This window comes from Rhinolophus sinicus, chromosome 4, assembly GCF_057876585.1.
Source record: "Rhinolophus sinicus isolate RSI-liver-muscle chromosome 4, RSI-T2T, whole genome shotgun sequence".
NCBI classification, from domain to species: Eukaryota; Metazoa; Chordata; class Mammalia; order Chiroptera; family Rhinolophidae; genus Rhinolophus; species Rhinolophus sinicus.
This window is the reverse complement of record NC_142504.1, coordinates 33,954,279-33,977,100: the sequence shown is the minus strand read 5'-3', so window position 1 is coordinate 33,977,100 and position 22,822 is coordinate 33,954,279. Positions and strand designations below refer to the sequence as shown.

Sequence of the window (22,822 nt, the reverse complement as noted above, 5' to 3'; positions counted from 1 at the left end):
CAATGAAATGTACTAATTACCTTATTATCTACAAATATGGGGTTGTGTAAAAGAATTATATAACAAAGAATTTTTAAATGGAATTATTTGTTTTAAAATTTGTTATCATAATTCTAGGCCAATAGAACAAATACACAAAACATTGTCTGTAATATTTTATTATAACATATTACAGTGGTAGCCATAAATTGTTATCACCTCTTAGGAATGCATAAAAAGAGACATGACATGCAATTCTCTTAGATCCAGTTTCAGTTATATAAGTGCATCATAAGTTTTCAGTTTTTATTTATACACTATTCAGAATTTAATTGTACATGTAAAAAGTTTTAAAGCTGTGATTTTGTCCATAATTTCATATGCTCCTATCAGAGTTAGCGCCCGAGTTAGTTGGTCACTTAAAGCAGCAGTGGTTAGTAACAAGTTGGTACTTTCCATTTTCCACCTGTCAAGTGCTTGGTGGACTCGCTCACTTAATGAAACAGTGCTGAAAAATTTTTTAAACAATAATTACTTAAAGAACATTGTTTCAAACTACTAAATATTGTATATCTAGGTTTTTAAGCCAGTTTACCAGATTGAAGTGAGGATTAAATTATTTGGTAAAGATAGTTCCTTTAAAAATTTAGCACAGAGTTTAGAACATAGAAAGTAAGTGTTAGCCCCATCTCACCCCTTCTTCGTTGGAGACAATCAACAATTCAATTAACATTCGATCTGAGAGATTTACACAAGACCTCAAAACAATAATTATGAATTATTTGCTATAAACCAATGCATTACTGCTCTTGATACATGCTTTATAACTTGGTCTCATGACAACTCTCTTAAGTACTGTGTTTCCCTGAAAATAAGATCTAGCCAGACAATCAGCTCTAATGCGTCTTTTGGAGCAAAAATTAATATAAGACCTGGTCTTGTTTTACTACAACATAAGACCAGGTTTTATGTAATACAATATAATATAATATAATATAATATAATATAATATAATATAATATAATACCCGGTCTTATTTTATTGGATATAATATAAAGTATAATATATAATACTGGGTCTTATTTTACTATAATATAAGACCGGGTCTTATAATAATATAATATAATATAATATAATATAATATAATATAATATAATATAATATAATATATAATATAATGTAATACCCAGTCTTATTTTACTATTATATAAGACCAGGTCTTATGTAACATAAGACCCAATCTTATATTAATTTTTGCTCCAAAAGGTGCATTAGAGCTGATTATCTGGCTAGGTCTTATTTTTGGGGAAACACAGTAAGTATATCTATTTTACCAGTGAAGAAACTAAGGAATAGAGAAGCTAAGGGACTTATCTAAGGTCGCAAAACTAGTTGGGATTTAAAGCCTAGCCGTCTGTCCTCAGAGCCCTTACTCATAACAACTACATATACCCACATGGATCTCAAATATATATAATAAACCAAAGTCATTCTTTTACAGCAAATTACAGTTCATGTTAATATGAATGTTTCACAACCATATAATATTAATGATATAAATCAGAACATGAGAATAAGCTTATACCACATGTTGTCATTCATACATACCTCTTTGTAGACCTATCAGTTTCTGAGATTGCCAGGTTTAATTTTTGACACAAAAATTGAAAATTTGTTTCAGTGATGTTGTTGGCAACTATCTTGAAGATCTTCTCTAAGATTTTCTCTATTATTTGAACATAAAAGAAAATTTAAGCCATCACTTTTGAAAAACATACTGTATTTTGAGTTATTATATCTAGGTTTCTTACTTCTGTGCTCCTACCAAATGTATATGTCAAGTACAATGGAAGTGTAAAATGCAGACCTAATATACGATAGCTTTTTAATGAACTTCTTTATATACCATCTGGAGAAGCTAAGTTCACATCTACCATGTTTCCCCAAAAATAATACTGGATCTTATATTAATTTTTGCTCCAAAAGACGCATTAGGGCTTATGTTCAGGGATGTCATCCTGAAAAATCATGCTAGGGCTTATTTTCCTGTTAGGTCTTATTTTCGGAGAGACACGATACTATAAATATTGTGTATATATGCATATTTTATATTCAAATCACTCATTTAATGAATGTTGGCTTAGATATAAGTAGAGAGTATTCAGTTTAGGAAAAACAAAGCTTCTAGCTAATTTGAGCTATACTCATTTTTTTGTTGTTGACCCAAGGTACTTTGGGAATTTTTAAGAACTAGTGATCACCCACCCCTCTGTAATAATCTCAAATATGTTCCATGTTTTCTGTTTTTTTATTTTTATATACCAATAATCCCTCAGGCTAGATTTTATGCTAATGATATAAATGAAAATCCAGTCTTCTGAGTAACATTTTAAGGAAGGGACCCCATGTTCTTTGTTAATTGCACAATAAACGCATCTTCTATGGTGACTTCCTGTCTGCTCTCTCTGGGCACCAGGCCTGCTGTCTGAAGGCCCCTCAGACGTAAGGAAAGGAGGTAAATGGCCAGGGTTCTCTTGTTTCTGCTGACTTCGATCTGATGCCATTGCCCTTTGCACTTTCCCCATAGAGGCCAGAACCACATGAATCCTCCTTCCTCAAGAACTTGAGTAACAGAATTTTAGCAAGGAGATTCAATCATGAACTTGACAGCCATTCTCTAAAGTGCTGTTACGTAACAAGAATTATTTATGGATCCTTGAAAATCCCTAAAGACTTTATTTTATAGAAATAAAGTTACCACAAAATGTCCCTTTTTTATGGTTATAGTCAGCAGAACCAACTTGCATAGCAAGTTAAAAAAAAAAGCAGCTACTGTGACTTTTAATTTTATCTCAGGTTTTTTCCCAATCGATGAGGCCAAGTCTTGCAAAAGCTTGTGAATGGTAGCCATGTGTATGGCTGTATATTGTGGCTGCACATTTTTAATGACCAGCTCACTAGATTATGAGGTTATGCTGAGGTAAACTCCTGACTACATACACAGGGTACATGATATAAAATAATTTTAGGGGACAGTTTTGTATATTCCCTTTCCCCATATCTGGAACAATACTTATTAAGTTAATACTTATTAAATGCTGCATTAAATAGGAGGACCAAAATCTGGATGCATTATGAGGATTGACAATGAGGAGCAAAGTCAGAATCGCTGGAAAAAGCTTAGTTGTTGGGAACCCAGCCCCAGGGAAAGAATTGGACAGTGAAATTTGCCTCCCATAGGCCTGGAGAAACCAGTCTCCATGTTTTCCAGTAGAAGAACATTTAAAGAAAATGGACTTGCTCTCTGAAATAATTAGGGACAAAAGGAATGAAGAGTGCCCGAGGATTGCAGGCCAGTGATTCTAGTGGGCAAACAACTGACTGGCATCAATGGAAAGGCTCTATGGACTTCTTAAGGCCAAGTAATGACTTTTAGAACAACTACATATGGAGATACAGATTAGAACTGATGAAGAAATCTGTGTGTGGATTCTCTGAATCTGGCCACAATCATGATTTAAAAAAAAACCTATTGAAGGGCAATGAAACCACTAGGAGGGAAACAGCTCACCCTTCCGCTTGGATTTAACTGTTTTCAGTGGTTGAATGTGTATAGTCCCAGATTAAATAATCTGAATTATCAAAATAAATTCCTTCTGAAAAGGGAAAATTATAAATATTTTAATGTCTCTGACATATTGAAAGCCTCTAATTAAAGCAAACTATTTTTTAATGTACAGATGATTCTAGAAAATAACTTATAAGCAATTCACTTACTCATCACCTACCATCTCTTTCATCTGCCCTCTGTAGATAACGTGTGATAGTATACAATTGTTTTGCTTTACACATTTCTCCTGGAGGTCTCACCAAAGGGTTATCATCAAAATTTATATCTTTCAGTGAAAAAAGGTTATAGATACCACTAGGCAGAGCTGTAAGATTATTTCCTAATAAAAAAGAAATTATAATTTAATTATACCTTTCTGTAAAAGAAAAGCGTGGAGACAAATAACTACATATGCGGCATCTACTGTGTCTCACTGCAAAGTACCAGAGAACCCTCCCAATGCTGGCAAATCGTAAGTAAGAATCCTAAACTCTTCCTGTTGTTCACTTGCTAGGAGTGAAAAGGAGGAAGAAACAGAGCAGTGGTTCCTTTCTCTCACAGAGAATGGCAAAATGAGATAGGCTTTCCTCTTATAATTCAGGAAGGGACTTGAGAGAGTAGATATAATGATAATTTTTTAAAAAAATAAACTTTTTATTTGAAGTAATTTCAGATTTACGGAAAAGTTGCAGAAATTGTAGAGTTTCTGTGTACTCCTCATCTAGTTTTAGGTTCCCCTAATGTTAGCTCATGTTATCATGTTACATTTATCAAATCTAAGAAATTAACACTGGTACCTTAGAATTAGATAAACTTTGCACATTTCTGGGTGTCATTAGATTTTCCATTAATGTCCTTTTCCTGTTTCAGGGAAAGGGGAGTCAAATATTTGGTGATGGAAGGAGAACTGACTCTGGGTGGTGAACACACAATGCAACATGTAGATGATGTATTATAGAATTGTGCGCTTGAAACCTGTATAATTTTACTAATCAATGTCACCCCAATAAATGTAATAACAATTAGTAAAAAGGAAATACTGGCATTAACAAAGGGAAGAGAGGCTATTGATTGGGAGTCCCTTCAGAGGCTGTTATGTTAGTCCACGTAAGTAGTGATCTTCAAAATACTTAACTGGTTTAGCACAGGCACTGAACGTCAGAACAGAGGCCAGCTGTGAACAACAGATACAACTCTACTTGCATAACTAGCTGTCTTGCAGGTAGGGAATGAAAGCCTGCTGGGTGGCATTACCAATGCAGATCTGTAGAGAACTGTGAGGTCTTTCCTCGTTGAGAAAAACTACAAGCAACTCACATGTCCGTCTGTCTTCCTTTCATTTGGTATTTTAGCTCCTTGGAGGAGAGACGCTAACATTTTTTAAAAACCTACACTGTATCAATTTCTGTGCTTGTCGTTGGTTAACCACTTAATGCTCCCAATCCAAAGAGGAGATATTATTATTTCTATTTAAAGGTTAGGAAACAGAAGTTTAACATTTAAAAAAAAAAGCTTCCTAGTGAATGATGGAGCTAGAAATCTAACTAAGGTCTTTTCTACTCCAAAACCCGTGCTATGAGGGAAGGAATTAATATCGAAATCCATTTTTTCGTATAATGTCTCACATTTGTCAAAGTGTTTCATAAGTTTTACCGAATTATATTCCCACAACTCTATGGACAAGCAGAAGTTACAGCCTTCTTGTCTTGCTGATGAGAAAATTGAGGTTCGGAGAGGTTGGCTTCCTAAATTCACTGCAGTGAGTGACAAGAGGGCTTTTCTTCACAAGAGGCCTTTTGTTTGAATGGTGCTCTCACAGTATGCTACCTGCTTTCAAAATCTCATTCAGTCACCCACCAAATCTATGGCATGGGTATTCCTGGTAGCTTCATTTTATGAATGAAGGAAACATTAAACTACAAGACTTGAACTGAGCCCCTCTAACTTCAAATTTGGCAATAAAAGTTGGTGACTGTGGGCCTGCCAGTTGTGCAGTCTTTGCCTCCAAACTTATCTCTCTGTGGGCTTCTTGACTGTTTTTTTCTTGAGTGTCGCCCAAGCTACCCTCTTTTACCCCACCAGTAGCTGTTCCTTCCCATTGAAACAGCTGAGTGCAGTCTGCGGTTTACCCAGTACACGCACTCACACCCCAAGCTCAAAGCAACCAGCACTAGCCAAGCAGTGTTCCATCCTCAGATATCTAACTTTCACTTCTGCGTGGCCCCTCCTCCAATCTTTTAAGTTGTAGTAATTCCAACTTTACTCCCTCAGCCATAGGGCCGTTGTTTCCTGCCATTGCTACTTTTGTGATAACCTTAGAATTTTCATTTACCCTTTCAGTTATGTAGTTAAGAGCATACTTGGTCATTAACGTATAGTTTCTGTCTCCTGATTGGATCCTGACTGATGTCTTTTCCTAATGCCGATGGGGACTAACAGAGAGCTGGCTAAGCCTGCTGAAAAGTCTGTGAGCGTCCCGTTCTCCTGGATCCTGTACTAGAAGGCCTACGGAGAACTGTGCTTCCGGTTGGTAGTTGTGTTCTCCAGTGGCCAGGAGGCACTAGGCAGCCTTTTTTCATGCACAAATAGTAGGTGAGTGGAGTATCTCCTGTCCTACACTTGGACAGATAAATAACCTCCCTAAAAGACAGTAAAACTTTGCCATAACACAAAAGTGAGACCAAAAATCCAATTGCAGGGCTGAGTTATTGTAACTTACTGCAAAATTAATGAAATGACTGATGTGTACCTGCATAGCCAGCTTACAGGGAGTTCTGGGAACTCAGGAGATAAGTTCTAGTTGCATTATATCTAAGTATTGATGCATTACTGTAGGTTTTACTGCACTACTGGTACTATGATAACAAAAAGATGAACTTTGTTTTCAATCTGGAAATCCTCTAAGACTGCCCTAGTTAGAAATGCTACTTTAGACTGAAAGGTATGATTTCATAAACTCAATTGTTCTTGTGGTTAGCCCAATATCCCCAAATCTGGTAAAGCTGAAGATGTATATACCCTCTGATCCAGCAATTCTCCTTATAGCTATGTGCACTAAAGAAACTCAAGCAGATGTATACCAGAAATATCATGCTCAAGAATGTTTATAGTAGCAAACAAATTGGAAACAGCTTAATTGTCTGTCAACAGGATAATGGGTTAATTGTTGTTTAACCATATAATTGAATATTAAGCATTTCAAATGAATGAAATAGGTCTATGTATATATTAACGTGGATTAATTTTTAAAATATGACAAATGAAAAAAGCAGGTTACAGAATGGCGAATTACATACCATATAGTATAAGATTTAATACAATTAAAAAATTCAAAATAGTACTTTGTATGGATATATATACATGCATATATATGTATAAAAACATGAGTGGAAAAAAGATACGCACAAAATGGTTACTTTTAGTTTGGGCACAAAAAGTTTCACCTCTATTATTTTATTTCTTAATTAAAAATAGCTCAACTAAATATCACACAACCGTAACACTCTTTATATCTGGGAATAGGTATGTAGGTGTTTATTATTTTCTGTAAGTTTAAAATATTTCATAATAATAATATTTTTCAAAATACCAGTCTAGTACCGTGTTTCCCCAAAAATAAGACCTAACCGGAAAATAAGCCGTAGCATGATTTTTCAGGATGCTCGTAATATAAAATAAGCCCTAATGTAGCTTTTGGAGCAAAAATTAATATAAGACCTGGTCTTATTTTCGGGAAAATACGGTAGAGCCTATTTTATATTACGAGCATCCTGAAAAATCATGCTACGGCTTATTTTCCGGTTAGGTCTTATTTTCGGGGAAACATAGTGTTTGTTGTGCTTTGGGAAATCTTTTCTGATATCTTTTGAGTAAATGATTTACTTTTTTAAATTTGTTATTGTAGTGATTGACTTTGTAAAAGACTGTAAGGTATTAGAATGTTGTAGGGTATAGGAGTAGGATCAGGTAGCCAGCGGAGAAGGGAAAACAGAGAAAATGCTGACCTAAGGTTGTGTAGGTAGGTGATGAATAGTGTCAAGTTCAGGAGGGAAGAAATACTGAATGAATGGGTATAGGCAGAGGAGACAGAAAAGAAATGAAAATATGTTCTGGTTCCCCAGCTGGATTATAACCTCTTTCAGGAAAAGAACTGGACCTTATGCTCTACTCACATTTTCTTTACCTACGATAGCCATTCCCTTCCAATGGGCACTTAATACATTATGTTGACTGTTTGCCATTCTGTCCTGTCAGTAAAATTTATAACCTCGACACTAATACTCTACTTATTGATTATGCTTGATACTCACCACTCAAGTTTAGTTGCTGGAGATCATTTAAAGATAGAAAGGATGGTGGCAGATAACTTATTTGATTGTTGTATGCATTTAAACTAACCAGACTTCTCAGTTTCCCTATATTTGTTGGAATCGCTCTGATTGCATTATTTGAGATATCAAGTCTTTTAAGTTGAGTCATATTAGACAGCTCCTCTGGAAGTCTTGTTAACTGTAACAAAAATTAAAGAATTATATTTTTAATAAATATTTCTACAGCTAATATTTTTTTCTAAAATCAAATAGAAGGAGGGATTTTTATTTTTTGTCTTAAAAAGGAGATATTTCACGATGTCACAAATTCCTTTGCGACTCCCTTGCTAAAACCCACGACATATTGTGTGGCATCCTACGACCTCTTCAGTCTGACCCATGCTACCAATTCAACCCCGAGCTTGCTAACCCTCTTTTCTGACTCTCTTCGTTGCCATCTTATCTCTTTCTTTCCTCCTTAAATCTGACCCTGCTTTGGTTTATTCTCTTCTTCCCTGAAGTCTTTCCCAATTATTCTGTCCCACATTTGATCTCTTTTTTTCTATTCTTACCAACATTACTTTTTATTAGTCCATTGGGTGTTTTCCTTGGATTTCTAAATGACATGATGTACCTTTTATACTTTCTGTATGTGTGTTCCTAAGCATTGTGCATTTTGAGTAAACACTCAATAAACCCCTTTAGAATGGAATCACACAGTTTGGCAATGCAGCCTAAAATAAAAATTCCTAGTACAAAAAGCAATGCAAAATATCAGGAATTAAGATACTCTGCTAAGGTGAAGAAAAAATATGTACACTCAAAGAAATAAGGCCATCACAATTGGTTTTGAAATAAAGGAAGTTCTATGCATGAACAAAAGAATTTTGAGTATATGGGTCCCTCAGAAATATCGAAACAAAGTAAATGCTGGATATTGTGCTCATTGTTCTTCCAGATATAAACGAAGCATAAGAGACAGTCCCTCACTTCAAGGAGATTACAGTTTAGTTCAGGGAACAAAATATACGTATATGAAACCATCAAGAAATAGCATTAAGTAATAGGTACTCCAATGTCAGAGTACAATAACAGATATATGCAAGTTTAGAAGATGTATATCAGTACAAATCAGAGGACTAAAGGAAAGTTTCATGTAGCAGGTGGGACTCAAATGACATCCTAAGGATGAATGGGATTGGATAGAAATTACAGGACACTTAAGGCAAGACAAGTATCATGCATGAAAATGGCCAGGGAGAAGCTGACCAGTAAAGAGAGGTGATAGGAAGCAAAGGGAGATATGTTTGAAGAAGGAATATGGAACCAGGCTATGGCAAGACTGGTGACACTGTGTGAGATAGTGACACTGGAAAACAAGGGAGAATGATCCAAGAGCTTTTTCAGAGGCAAAATGAGACAACTTTGGTGTAAGATTCAGTATAATGGTGATGGGAAAGCAACAGTCAAAGATGATTCCATGATTTCTAGATTGGTAGATTTGAAGAAAATGGCATCAGGACCAAATGCAGAGGTTTTGAATGGAGTTACATTGGAAAGATAGATGAGTTTGAAGTTATGTTGAGTATAGACAATAGAAGACTAAAAGAACAAGAACTGTGGGACTAAACCACTAGTGATCAGCTCCAGTTATGTAGATTTGAGTCATGTGTATGGTGTAGTCTTAGAGGATGGAGTTACTAAAAAAGAGAAAATTAAGAACACAACCTGTAGACTTCCACAGTAAGATACAGGAGGAGAAAGTGAGAGGATTACAAATTAGCCAAGCAATTAGTTGATTATAATGCAGAAAAAGTGTCTTTGAATACAAGAGCAACTTTTAAAACACAACGTGTATCATTATTCATTCCTTCTACCTCAAGCAACTATTCCCCGGAATAACCTTTCTGGAAAGGTTCTATATAGCATGTGTTAGGTTCAAAAAGGTCAAGTAAGTTTGGGAAATATGGGTTAAATAGACACAAACCAGCTTGTTGAGTGCAGGACTCTTCACAACTTTTAATACACTAACATTCATTGTGATTCTCTGAGAACCCAGTGCTTCTCGAAGCTATTTGACGATAGGAACCCGTTTACCCATTTATTTATTTAGTTATTTTCAGGAGCAGCTCATGGCACTAGTTTATTTTAGGAACAGACTTCGGGAAATCTTGCTGCAGATAATAGTCTGACCTCTATTAAAGGACTTTAATTTGACTGACAATCACATTAAAGATAGCCACGTGTCCTTTTCAATAATGTGTCTCAATATACATCAGTAATGTTTTGACTTTGAAAAAGTATTTCATAAAATTCACTCTTAGAATTTGAGTAAAATGAAATGCTAAGCTATAAAGAACATTTATTTCCATTAATCTAGCAATTTTTAAGGGAAAATATCCTAAAGAGATAATAAAATATGAAAAAGGCTATATTGATGAAGACGGTCTTCACAGCATTATTTGTGATGATGAAAAATTACAGCATCCCTGGGTTGCGCCCCCTGCAACTCAAGATTGAAAACAGCGATTGGACTTGGAGCTGAGCTGTGCCCTCCACAACTAGATTGAAGGATAATGACTTCGAGCTGATGGGTCCTGGAGAAACACACTGTCCCCCAATATTCCCCAATAGAATAAAATAAAAAATAAAATAAAATAAAAATATAGACCATATCCTGGTTTATAAAATAAACATTAACAAAAATAAAGTAAATGAAATCATAGAGTATGTTTCTGACTAAAATGGAATTAAACTAGAAATCGAAGGTAACAGGAAAATTGCACATCAGTTGGAAATGAAACAATATACTCCATAACCGCACAGCTAACGCGTCTTGGAAGGAAATTTGTAGCCTTGAGTGCTTATATTAGGAAAGAAGTTCTTAGATCAATAGTCTAAGCTTCCATCTTAAAAACTGGAAAAGGATGAGCAAAATAAACCCTCATCTAGCAGAAAGAAGGAAAAAGAAAAGAACAGAAATTAATGAAATTGGAAAAAACTCCAAAAACAACAGAGAAAACAAATGAAGCCAAAAGCTGGTTTTTTTGAAAGATCAATAAATTGATAAGCCTCCAGCAAGACTAACAGAAAAGAAAGTCACACGATACCAACAGCAAGAGTGAAACCGGGTTATTCGAATTTGCATTTCACTGAGTATCAGTGAGGTTGGCACCTTTTCGTGTTTATCAATTATCTGTCTTTCTGGTGAATGAACTATTTATATGCTTTGCCAATCTTTTAAAATTATTTTGGAAAAACTAGAAAAGCACACTGCCGCCTTTGTATGTACATGGGAGGTTTCAGTCTTTACTTGTTGGGGTCTCTATATCTGACACCAATTTTGTTAATATGTTGCAATGCTTTGTCATAGCCCACTGCTAAACTGTAAGCTTTCTTTTGTCTTATAGAAAATAATTGCAGAGTCAAACCTCAAACCTTTTCTTTACAGATGGGATATTTTGCGTCACCTTTAGAAATATTCACCCTTCCATCATAAAAAGAATTATATATGTTCTTCCAATGCCTTAAAAAAACATCTTGCCTTTTGCTTTTATATCTTTAATCCAACTGGAATTGATTTTTTAGTAAATATGAAATAGGGATCTAAACTTTTTTTTTTTCTTCCCAATTAAATGGGTAGCAAATGGACATAACACCATCCAGTGAAGAGCCCTTGCTGATAAAAAAAAAGGTCACATCATGTTTCAATAAACTGCCCTGGATGCATGGGAAGGTTTCTAAATGTTGCTCTTCTATGGATTCAGTTTGTCTACACCTGAGCACAGAGTGCTGTTCTAATTTAATTGTGTATCGTGTCACATATACCCCCTGCCCCCGCCCTTGTTCTTTGCTTTTCTTGGTGATTTTTTAAAATGTGAACTTTATATCCTTTAATATGAACTTTAGAATGAGTTTGTTATTTCTATATTAAAATTCTATTTGGGAGTCTTATTAAATTGCATTGAATTTAGTAATTTTGAAGAACTGGCATCTTTGTAATATTGAGTCTTAATATTGTAAAGTCTCCTTTTAAGTCGGTTTTCTTATATTTATTTCAGTAAAGTTTTCATCAAAAAGGTAAAAAAACAAAATTTACAACATCCCTAAATATTTAACAGGATTAGTCACATAAATCACGTGTTGGTTATAACAATTATTGGGAAGATTATGTTATATCACGGGGAAATTATTATGATACATTAAGTGAAAATGAAAGAATTTAAACTTGAATGTACAGTCTTTTTATAATTGCTTAGAAAACTATATACATAAGGAAAAAAAAGGCTGAAAGTAAGTTGTCAACATATGACCAGTACAGTTATATTGCAGTAATGTGCTCGTGGAATGATTTTTTTTTCACTTTTCTCAATTTTCCTCCAATAATGTATTTATATTAATCCATAAGTTTGAAACTATTTTTATAATTTAACTGAAATAAAAAGAAATATATAAAATTGTCAGCTTTACTTGGCATTTCATTTTAATGAAATATTTTCCTATAAAACTTTTGTGTTGAGAAGTGCATTTGTAAGCCAAGTATGGGATTAAAATATAAAACCTATCCTTTTAAAAATAAAATATTCCACCTAAATTTAAAACACATATACTCATACAGCTTAGATTCTGATTCTCTTCAGTCCCACCTTCCCCCCAAGTCCAAAATATCACTCTCTTACCTTTGTCCCATTTATCTGACTTATATTCAGCTCTTCCAGTGAGAGAAGTTGACACAACTCAGTAGGAAAATACGTAAATTGATTGCTTGAGATGTTTAATTTCTGGATTTCTTTTAAGTTACAGATCTCTGGAGGAATTTTCTGTATTTGGTTTTCTGAAAAATTAAGTACTTGCAAATTTGCTAAAGTACACACTTCTATAGGAAAAGTTTCAAATTTATTACAGCATAAAATGAGAACATGGAGTGATGCCATATTGGAAATAGATGGTGGAATTTCCCTTATTTGGTTTTTACCAAGATCCAGGTGTTGAAGATTAATTAGAGAACAAAAGTGCTCAGAAAATATGAGGAGGTTGTTTTCATTAAATTCTAAATGAAGCTGTTGTTTACTGAAAGATATATCCATAGGTATTTCTGAAATATAATTTCCATTAATGCTCAAATAATAAAGAGAATCTAAAGCGCACAAACCTACTGGAAAATAGATTATTTTATTATAACTCAATTCAACTTTAGTTATTTTTCTGCAGTTTTTTATTTCAATAGGAACATCTGTGATTGTATTTCCTGAAAATTCTAAACCGAACATATTATTAAGATGTGAGATATCTTCAGGTATTCTCACTATGTTATTTCTGTTTACACAGAGTTTTCTTAAATTTTTAAGCTTGTGGATGTTCTTAGGAAGTTCCGTTAATTTATTATCACTAAGACTAAGGCATTCCAACATTACACAGTGGGAAATTTTCTCTGGTATTTCTTTCAGTATATTTTTATCAAGTATTAGAATCTTAAGTTCCCTAAAATTCTCTATTTTGTGTGAAATAACTTCTAATTTGTTGTTAGTCAGCTGAAGTTCTTGCATTTTGAGCAATTGAAAAATGTCCACTGGCAAAAATGTAAGTTTATTGTGATCCATTAAAAGTTTTCCTAAATTTTTAAGCTCCCTAATTTCTTTTGGCAAACTGCTTATCAGGTTTCCAGTAAGGTTTAATGAAATTAACTTTGGCAGAAAGCACAGAACTTTAGGAAATATTGTTAGCTGATTATATGCCAGAGTGAGAACACTCAAGTTTTTCAAACTAGACAGAGTATCTGGTATATGTCTTAACTTATTTTTAGCCAGACTTAAAATTTCCAAGTTTCTAAGACTTACTAAGCCAGAAGGAAAATTCTCAATGTCATTGTTATTTAAAAAGAGCTGCTTGATACTCCCAAGCTGTGATATTTCTTTAGGTATATGTGCTAGTTGGTTGTGACTGACATTTAATATCCTTAAATTATGAAGTAACTGAATTTCAGATGGAAATGATGATAGTTCATTATCTTGCAAGGACAGAATTTCTAGTCCTAGCAGATCACCCAAGTCTGCTCCTTTAAAACTTTTGATTTTGTTCTCATCTAAATACAGATATTTTACATATTTTATATTTAAAATGTCCTTGGGGAATTCTTGTAAACCCTTGGCCTTGAGATTGACTGTAAAGTCATCTGACCCTAAGCCAAGTCCTTTCTCATTTTCTTCAGAGAGCTGTAGACTGTTTTTTCCTAATGTTTCATGAGATAGGAAGTCAACAGAAGCCTCATATTCAGCAGTCATCTCCGTTATTGATGATGATGGACTTGGTGATGTTTCAGTTATTAATTGCAAGCTGTCATAGCTAGTGACTGTTTCAGAAAATTGAAGAGCTTCCCTTTGTTCTTTATTTCTCTTAGGCTTATTTCCAGAGGAGGATGTATCATCATGTCTGTCTAATGTATCCTTTCTAGGATGTGTTTCACCAATCTGGTCAGAAGGTTTCCCATCAGAACCTTCCTTTAACAAATTTGATATTTCTTTAATAAATCCAGGTTTTTCCACCAACTGTGATTTAGATTCTGTCCTAAATTGACTACTGCTGTCCTCTATCTCTTTTGAAGTATCCTCCTTTTCAGACATCTTATTTGCTGATATGTTTTATACCAATACAAGATTGTAACTCGATTTTAATTTTCATGTTTAATTTTTTCCTTTGAACCTAGAAAACAAATGTTAAGAGATGAAATAAAAATATCAAAATCATAAATGAATTTAAATATGCTTTTTATTCTATAATGAATAATTTGATGAATATAAAAATATTTATAACTAATAAACTAATTTATATATGATTACTGGTTAAAGCTAATTTGTTGATTACATGCATTTATCACATGATACTCTTGGAATCACATTAAAATTATAGAATAAAAAAGATCACACAATTAGAAAGGAGACATAAGGGAATGAAAGAATTTAGCAAATTTTTATAAGACGGGTTAGATAACCAGTGGTCCCCCATGCCACATGCAGAGTGCTGTTTGCATTGTGGACATTGCAGGTCTACATATGGTACCAAAGTGACTTGTCCCAACAAATTCAGTACATTATGACAGTTTCCCAACAGGTGGAAGTAAAATGTCTTAAGGAAAGAGGGGTTGCTTTCTATAAGAGTAAACTAGAAGTAAAACAAGTCCTTTTCAAGGACTGAAGCCAGACTTTAAGTCTTTTATGTGACTCCTGAGGCACCTACACAGCTGGGCAGCACCCCTCCTCAGATGCATGGGTCACAGCCCCAGTAGGTCCCTTCTCCAAGTTTGTAGTTTTTAATAAACCAACCTCTTTCCCTTGTCCCTTCATCCTCAGTGTGGTAGCTACTTCCTAGACTTACTATCTCTGTGTTACTGCAGTTCCCCCTTACTGTTTCAGTTCTCCAGTACTTGTCTACACAGCTCCCTAAATCCAATCCTTTCTATTAAACTGGTATGGTTTTAATATTTCACAAACTCTTCAAGAGAATAGAAGAACGAACATTTCCAACATGTTTTATGAAACTAACACTAACCTTCACATCAACACCTAACAAGGACAATATGAAAAGGAAAACTACAGTGCAATTTTACTCAAGACAAAAATGCAAAAGTTCTAAACATTAAAAAAAACTTCTAAATTTTATAAAAACCATCAATACATAAAAGAGAATATTTTGTGACTAAGTTGCGTTTGTCCCAGGAATGCAAATTTGGATTTTAACATTAGAAAATCAACATAGTTTGCCACATTAAAAAAGGAGAAAAATCATATGATAATTTCAATAGAAGCAGAAGCACTTGATAAATTGCAACATTTTTCATGATTTTAAAGAAAAATTTTAGCAAACTAGGAATAGATGGGAATTTCCTTAACCTGCTAAAGGGAGTCCATAAAAAATCTACAATAAATGTCACACCTACTGGTGCAACAATGAAAACTTTGATATTGGAAGCAAGAAAATGTTGCCCTCTTCCATCATTTCTATTCAACATTGTACTGGAGATCTTAGCCAATGGCATAGGCAAGGAAAAAAGGTATGAAGATTATGAAAGAAGAAATAAAACTGCCATTAGTCACAGATAATATAATTATGTATGTAGAAAATCCAAGATCATATACAGATAAATTATTAGAATTAATAAGAACATTAAGTAATGTTGCTGAATACAAAGTCAACATACAAAAGTCAATTTCCTTCCTGATATTAACAAAACAGAATTAGAAAATGAAAATGAAAGTTTATCATTTACAATTAAATATTAGGAATAAATCTAATAAAAAATGAGCAAGACTTTACTGAAAAAAATGCTACTTAATGTAACTACAAAATGTAATAAGAGAAATTAGAGAAGTCCTAAATAAATGGAGAGGTATTATTTTTAAATTGATATATATATATATATATACTGTCAATACGATTCCAATCAAAATCCTAATCTTATTTTTGTGGAGCTTGACAATCTAATTCTTAAAAGTATTTGGACAAACAAGGGCCAAAAATAGTCATGATAGAAAACCAGGTGGGAGGACTTTCTTGTTGACTATCAAGACTTATTATAAAGCTATAGTAATTAAGGTGATACAAATATTGGTCCAAGAATATTCAAGTAGATCAGTAGAATGTATAGAAAGTCCAGAAACAGACATTTGATTATGACATGATACTTGATTTATGAAAAAGATGGGATTTTTGAGCACTGGAAAAAATAGATGGTCTTTTCAACAATGATGCTAGGACAATTGGACAATTTAGCGAACTGGAAAATATGTCTGAAAGATATATCCAAAACGTAGGAAAATATAAAAGAGCACATAGAAAATATAATAAGAATGATTAACATATATTTTTCCAGAAGGAGAAAGTGGAGCTAATGGAGAGCAAGGCAATATTTAAAGAAGTGATGGTCATGAATATTCCAGAACTGAAAAATATGAATCCACAGATCCATGATGTACAGCATATCCAAAGCAGAATAAGTAAATTTTTATCCTGAAACTACAGAACAACGTAAACATAAAAATGTTGTGAGAGTAGTCAGAGAGAAGGGAAAGAACACCTATAAAGGAATGGTGAAAATAGACTTCCTAGCAACTACAATGAAAGCTAGAGGACAGTGGAAAAACTTATTCAAAATGCTGAGAGAGAGTCACTATCAACCTAGAATTGGGTATCCAGCCAAATTATCATTCAAAACTAAAAGGAAAATAAAAACATTTGTAAAAAAAAACACAAAAAAACTGGGAGCTTTTACCACCAAGAGACTTACTCTAAAGTAACTTCTAAAAGATTTTCTTTAAGGAAGAGGAAAAGATACCAGAGGATGATCTGAAATTCAAGAGGGAATAGTGAGCAAGTGAAATGGTAGACACATAGGTAAATTCAAATAAATAATAGTCTGTGTAAAACAATACTAGTCTCTCGCGTATGGCATTAAAGAAGACATAACTGGAATATTATACAATAGTATGTGAGTCCAGAATCTCCCCAAATATATTTATGAGTTATAGAAGTGATGGTAACTGCAGGGTAGAAGGCCAGTAGACACCACCTTTGCCAAGTGATTTAAGTCAACCTCGCCAGTATATCATGTACTCCCAGATATGGAGGACTGAGAAAGGCACATCACTTCTGTGGTATTCTTGCCAAAAATGCATAACCCTCGTCTGATCAGGAAAAACAAAGCAGACAAATCCAAATTGAGGGACATTCTGCAAAATAACTGACCAGTACTCTTCAAAAGTGTTGAGGCCATAAAAGATAAGAAAAGACTCAGAAACTGCCACAGATTGGAGGAGACGAAGGAGACGTGACAATCTTAATATGGGATCCCAGGTTAGATTCTGGAACAGAAAAAACACATCGTGTTAAAAAAACAAATTCCAAATAAAGTCTGTAGTTTAGTTGGTGCTATACCAATGTAAATATTTTTGTTTTGATAATTGTACTATGATTATTAAAAACGTTCATATTAGAGGAAGCCGGATAAATGCTAGAAGGGAATTCTCTTTACTAGTACTGCAACTTTTTTACAAATCTAAAATTACTTCAGAGTAAAATAAAAAGACCTCAGCTAACATGTTTTTAAGTCTTTTTTATCTGAGGTTGATGGAAGCTGTTCAGCTTTATGGCTGTGTTAGACATGCTTGATAAAATTTGATAAATTTTAAGAAATTAAAAGAATAAAAGTAGAGGGAATAAATTCAACTTTTAGAGAGAAAAACTTTAAATAATGAAAAAAAGAACAATAACAAAGTACAGTCAGATTTTTTTTAGAGCAATAAAGGAGAAATCAGACAGACAAAATTCAAATAAGGTAGAAACAGACACAAATGTGTATGTTGATAATCAAAATAAATGTGAATGGACTAAATAACCAATTAAAAGTCAGATTTGTAATAAAAAAACAAAACCTAAGTGCTTATTTTTGAAAGATGACTCTAAAGCATACAGTCACAGAAAGGTTGAAATTAAAAGGACGGAACCCACGCATATATAGCTCTTGATTTATGGCAAAGGCACTAAGAGCACTGGGGAAAGGATGGCCTTTGATTCTGGGTCAACTGGGAATCCATATAAAAAGAAAAAGATATTTGACCCCTATCTAGCCAGCCACAAAAATCAACTTTAGATTTGATTTTAGACTATAGATTTAAATGTGAAGAGTAAAACAATAAGACTCCCAGTCGATGACATAGGAAGATGTTTTCATGACATTAGGAAAGAGAATGAATTCTTAAGTGGACACAAAAAGCATTGTTTTTAATAACAGATTGGAAATATCATCAATGTCCATAATATGAGACATGTTAAATGAGTTATATCCGAAAGACCTAAATGCTGAAAACTATAAGACATTTTTGAAAGAAATTGAAGAACACACCAAGAAATGGAAAGACATTCCGTGCTCATGGATTGGAAGAATCAACATAGTTAAAATGGCCATATTACCCAAAGCAATTTACAGATTCAATGCAATCCCCATCAAAATCCCAATGGCATTTTTTTAAAGAAATAGAACAAAAAACCATTAGATTTGTTTGGAACCACAAAAGACCCCAAATAGCCAAAGCAATCTTAAGAAAAAAGAGAACAATAATGGAGGTATCACACTTCCTGACTTTGGCTTGTACTACAGGGCTACAATAATCAAAACGGCATGGCATTGGCAGAAAAACAGACACACAGACCAATGGAATAGAATTGAGAACCCAGAAATAAAACCACATAAATATGGACAGATAATTTTTGACAAAGAAGCTAAAAACATACAATGGAGGAAAGAGAGCCTCTTCAATAAATGGTGCTGGGAGAATTGGATAACCACATGCAAAAGAATGAAACTGGACTGCTATTTGTCACCATGTACCAAAATTAATTCAAAATGGATCAAAGTGGTACTAAACTTATGGACCTTGGGTTCAAAGAGCATTTTATGAATTTGACTCCAAAGGCAACGGAAGTAAAAGCTAAAATAAATGAATGGGACTATATGAAACTTGAAAGCTTCTGCACAGCAAAAGAAACCATCAACAAAATAAAGAGGCCACCAACTGATTGGAAGATTTTTGCAAACAGTGCCTCCGATAAGGGGCTAATATCCAGAATATACAAGGAACTCATGCAACTCAACAACAAAAAAACAAACAACCCAATTGAAAAATGGGCAGAGGACCTAAAGAGACATTTCTCCAAAGAGGACATACAAATGGCAAATAGATATATGAAAAAATGCTCAACATCACTAATCATCAGAGAAATGCAAATAAAAACCACAATGAGATATCACCTCACCCCAGTCAGAATGGCTATCATCAACAAGACAAATAGTAACAAGTGTTGGAGAGGCTATGGAGAAAAAGGAACCCTCATACACTGTTGGTGGGAATGCAGACTGGTGCAGCCGTTATGGAAGGCAGTGTGGCGGTTCCTCAAAAAATTACGAATAGAATTGCCATATGACCCAGCAATCCCTCTCCTGGGTATCTACCCAAAAAACCTGAAAACATTTATCCATAAAGACACGTGTGCTCCAATGTTCACTGCAGCTTTGTTTACGGTGGCCAAGACATGGAAACAACCAAAATGTTCTTCGATAGATGAATGGATAAAGAAGTCGTGGTATATATACACAATGGAATACTATTCGGCGGTAAGAGAAGATGATATAGGAACATTTGTGACAACATGGATGGATCTTGAGAGTGTAATGCTGAGCGAAATAAGTCAGACAGAAAAAGCAGAGAACCATGTGATTTCACTGATATGTGGTATATAAACCAAAAACAACAAGAGAACAAGACAAACAAACGAGAAACAGAAACTCATAGACACAGACAATAGTTTAGTGGTTACCAGAGGGTAAGGGGGTTGGGGGGTGGGAGATGAGGGTAAGGGGGATCCAATATATGGTGATGGAAGGAGAACTGAGTCTGGGTGGTGAACACCCAGTGGGATTTATAGATGATGTAATACAGAATTGTACACCTGAAATCTATGTAATTTTACTAACAATTGTCACCCCAATAAATTTAAAAAATAAATTTTTAAAAAAATGACTTATATCCATGCATAGATCTAACTTCAACAGAATCTTAACCACACCAGATTAGACTGGGGTTTAATCAATATATATTTGGCTTTGGCTTTAACATAGTGTTAAAGGTTATTAAAATAATCTGTGTCCGTATGATCTCCACTCAAAGTTACTCAAAATGTATGACATACAGCTTTAACTATAATTTTAACTATGGTTTAATCAAAGTATTTGGGTTTATCATTTTCTATTTCCACAGTGTGTTTTGTGATGTTTTAATTGTATGGTTTTTGTTTTGTGTGTCTTGTTTAAGAAATTCTTCTATATCTGCTTCTGTGTAAGTCAGGTTCCACAGGCAAGACACGATCCACTCAAATCGGGTAAGTTGAGGAAAGTTAACAGAGAGCTGATTTACAAAGGTGTGGGTAGAGTGTAAACCACAGAGGATAGCATTGTATCCAGTGGAGATTATAAAAATGGCTACAGATTTTTTGCATCTCAGTATGTGCTCCAAGAGGTAGAGTCTGTTTCCCCACCTCTTGCAGCTCAGCTTGGCCATGTGACTTACTTTGGCCAATGAGGAATTAGCGAACATGACATTAGCAGAGTTTTGAAAGGCACTTAAGACATTACATCTTACAAAACTGCCCTCTCACAGTTTCTGAGACCCCTACCATTTATGCTATGTGAAGAAGTCTGAGCTAGCCTACTGGATGATGAGGTACATTTGGCTAGTTTCTCCAGCCTTCAGCCATCCAACACTCACAAGCAAAGTGACCTAGCTGACTGGCAGATGTGTGGGTGAGCCCAGCTAATACTATCACAACTGCCTATCTGAGCCAACCCCAATGGCTACCTGCAGAACTGTGAGTTTAATTAATTGTTATGCAATGACTAATTGATGTAAGGAGTAAATGGAAAATATCCAGCACAAATTCTAAAAATTGTATGCTTTGCCATTCACCATTCTTCAGATGGAAATTGTTTTGTGTATGCTATGAGGTAGAGATCTAATTCAATATTTTCTTATATGTCTAGTGACTTGTGTCTAACAATTTATTGAGTAGTAAATTCTTTCTTCACTGATTTCTAATGCTGCCTCAATCATACGTCATACATGTACAAAGCTATTTCTGGACTTTCAATTCTATTCCTTTTATCTATGAGTATTTGTCTAAGTTTGCATCACTACATGTTTTAATGATTAAAACTTTATAGTAAATCTTGGTATCTGTAGAGAAAGTCCACGCACCTTATCCTTTTTCTTCAAAACTGTGGTGATTATTTTCAGTCCTTTACATAGCTAGATCAATTTCAGGATCAGTGTGTTAAGTACCACAAAACATCTTGCTTGTATTTCAATAAGAATTGAATTAAATTTGTAAATTAACTTGGAAAAGAAGTGATATATTTATGATATGGAGTCTTCCTATTTAATAACATAGTATATCTTTGTTGTTATTGGGAATGATATATTTTCTATGTCTTTAGTTTTTAAAATATTGGTATAAGGAGCACTACTAATTTTTGTATGCTGATCTTATATCCAGCAATCTGGCTAGGCAATTATTAGTTCTAATAATTTTATACATTCTTTTAGTTTTTCTATAAGGACGGTATTATAAATATTGGCAGTTTTTGTTTCTTATCTGATTCTCTTGGATAAAACTCTTGTTTATTTTTTTTTATCTTATTACATTTGTTCAGCCCTTCAGTACAATGTGGAATAGGAGATTTGAAAGCAGCTCTCTTTGTCTTATTTCTTTAATCTGCTAAGGTGGTATATTACATTAATAGGTTTTCTTTATTAACATTGAAGAAGCAACTGTGATATCCTCTATAGCCACTTCTTAGAGATAACCAGTGGTGAATATCATACATATATCATGATATATTACTTTTTAATTCACTTCTGAATTACATGTAACATTTACTCAGAATTTTTATGCCTATGTTATTAGTAATTTTGCTGATAATTTTCCTTTTCTGTACTGTTCATGTCCACTTTTGCTGCCAAGGTTATATTACCCTCAGAAAATGAGCTGGGTAGCTTATTCTAATTACCTGTTAGTTGAAGGATTTTATATATTATCAGAGTAATCTCTTCCCTGAAGTTTCTGTAAAATGTGCTTTTTGAAATCTATTATTTTGATTTAATTGTTACTGGTTTGTCCAAGTTTTCTTTTAATTCTTAAGACGTATGGGGAAGTAACTGCTTTCTCCTGGCTTCATGTTTCCATATGGAGGAAACTCTACTCGTGTAATGCCCTTGGCCTTGAGCCTCATCTCCACAATATCGCCTCTAAAGAGACTTGGATGACTGATGAGCTCAGTTCCGTCTTGGCTCTTTCCTCAGGGCCATTCTGCCTGCAAGAT

General features: G+C 34.1%; 1 protein-coding gene across 1 annotated transcript; it reads right to left on the bottom strand.

Moving 5' to 3' along the window:
• Positions 1–300: 300 nt before the first annotated feature.
• LRRD1 (leucine rich repeats and death domain containing 1) lies at positions 301–14,519 on the bottom strand. The gene is made up of 5 exons (XM_019716725.3): positions 12,579–14,519; positions 7,900–8,098; positions 3,768–3,929; positions 1,588–1,705; positions 301–487 (listed from the first exon to the last, which is right to left on the bottom strand). The coding sequence occupies exons 1-5, from the start codon at positions 14,517–14,519 to the stop codon at positions 301–303; spliced, it is 2,607 nt and encodes an 868-aa protein (XP_019572284.3).
• Positions 14,520–22,822: the final 8,303 nt, after the last annotated feature.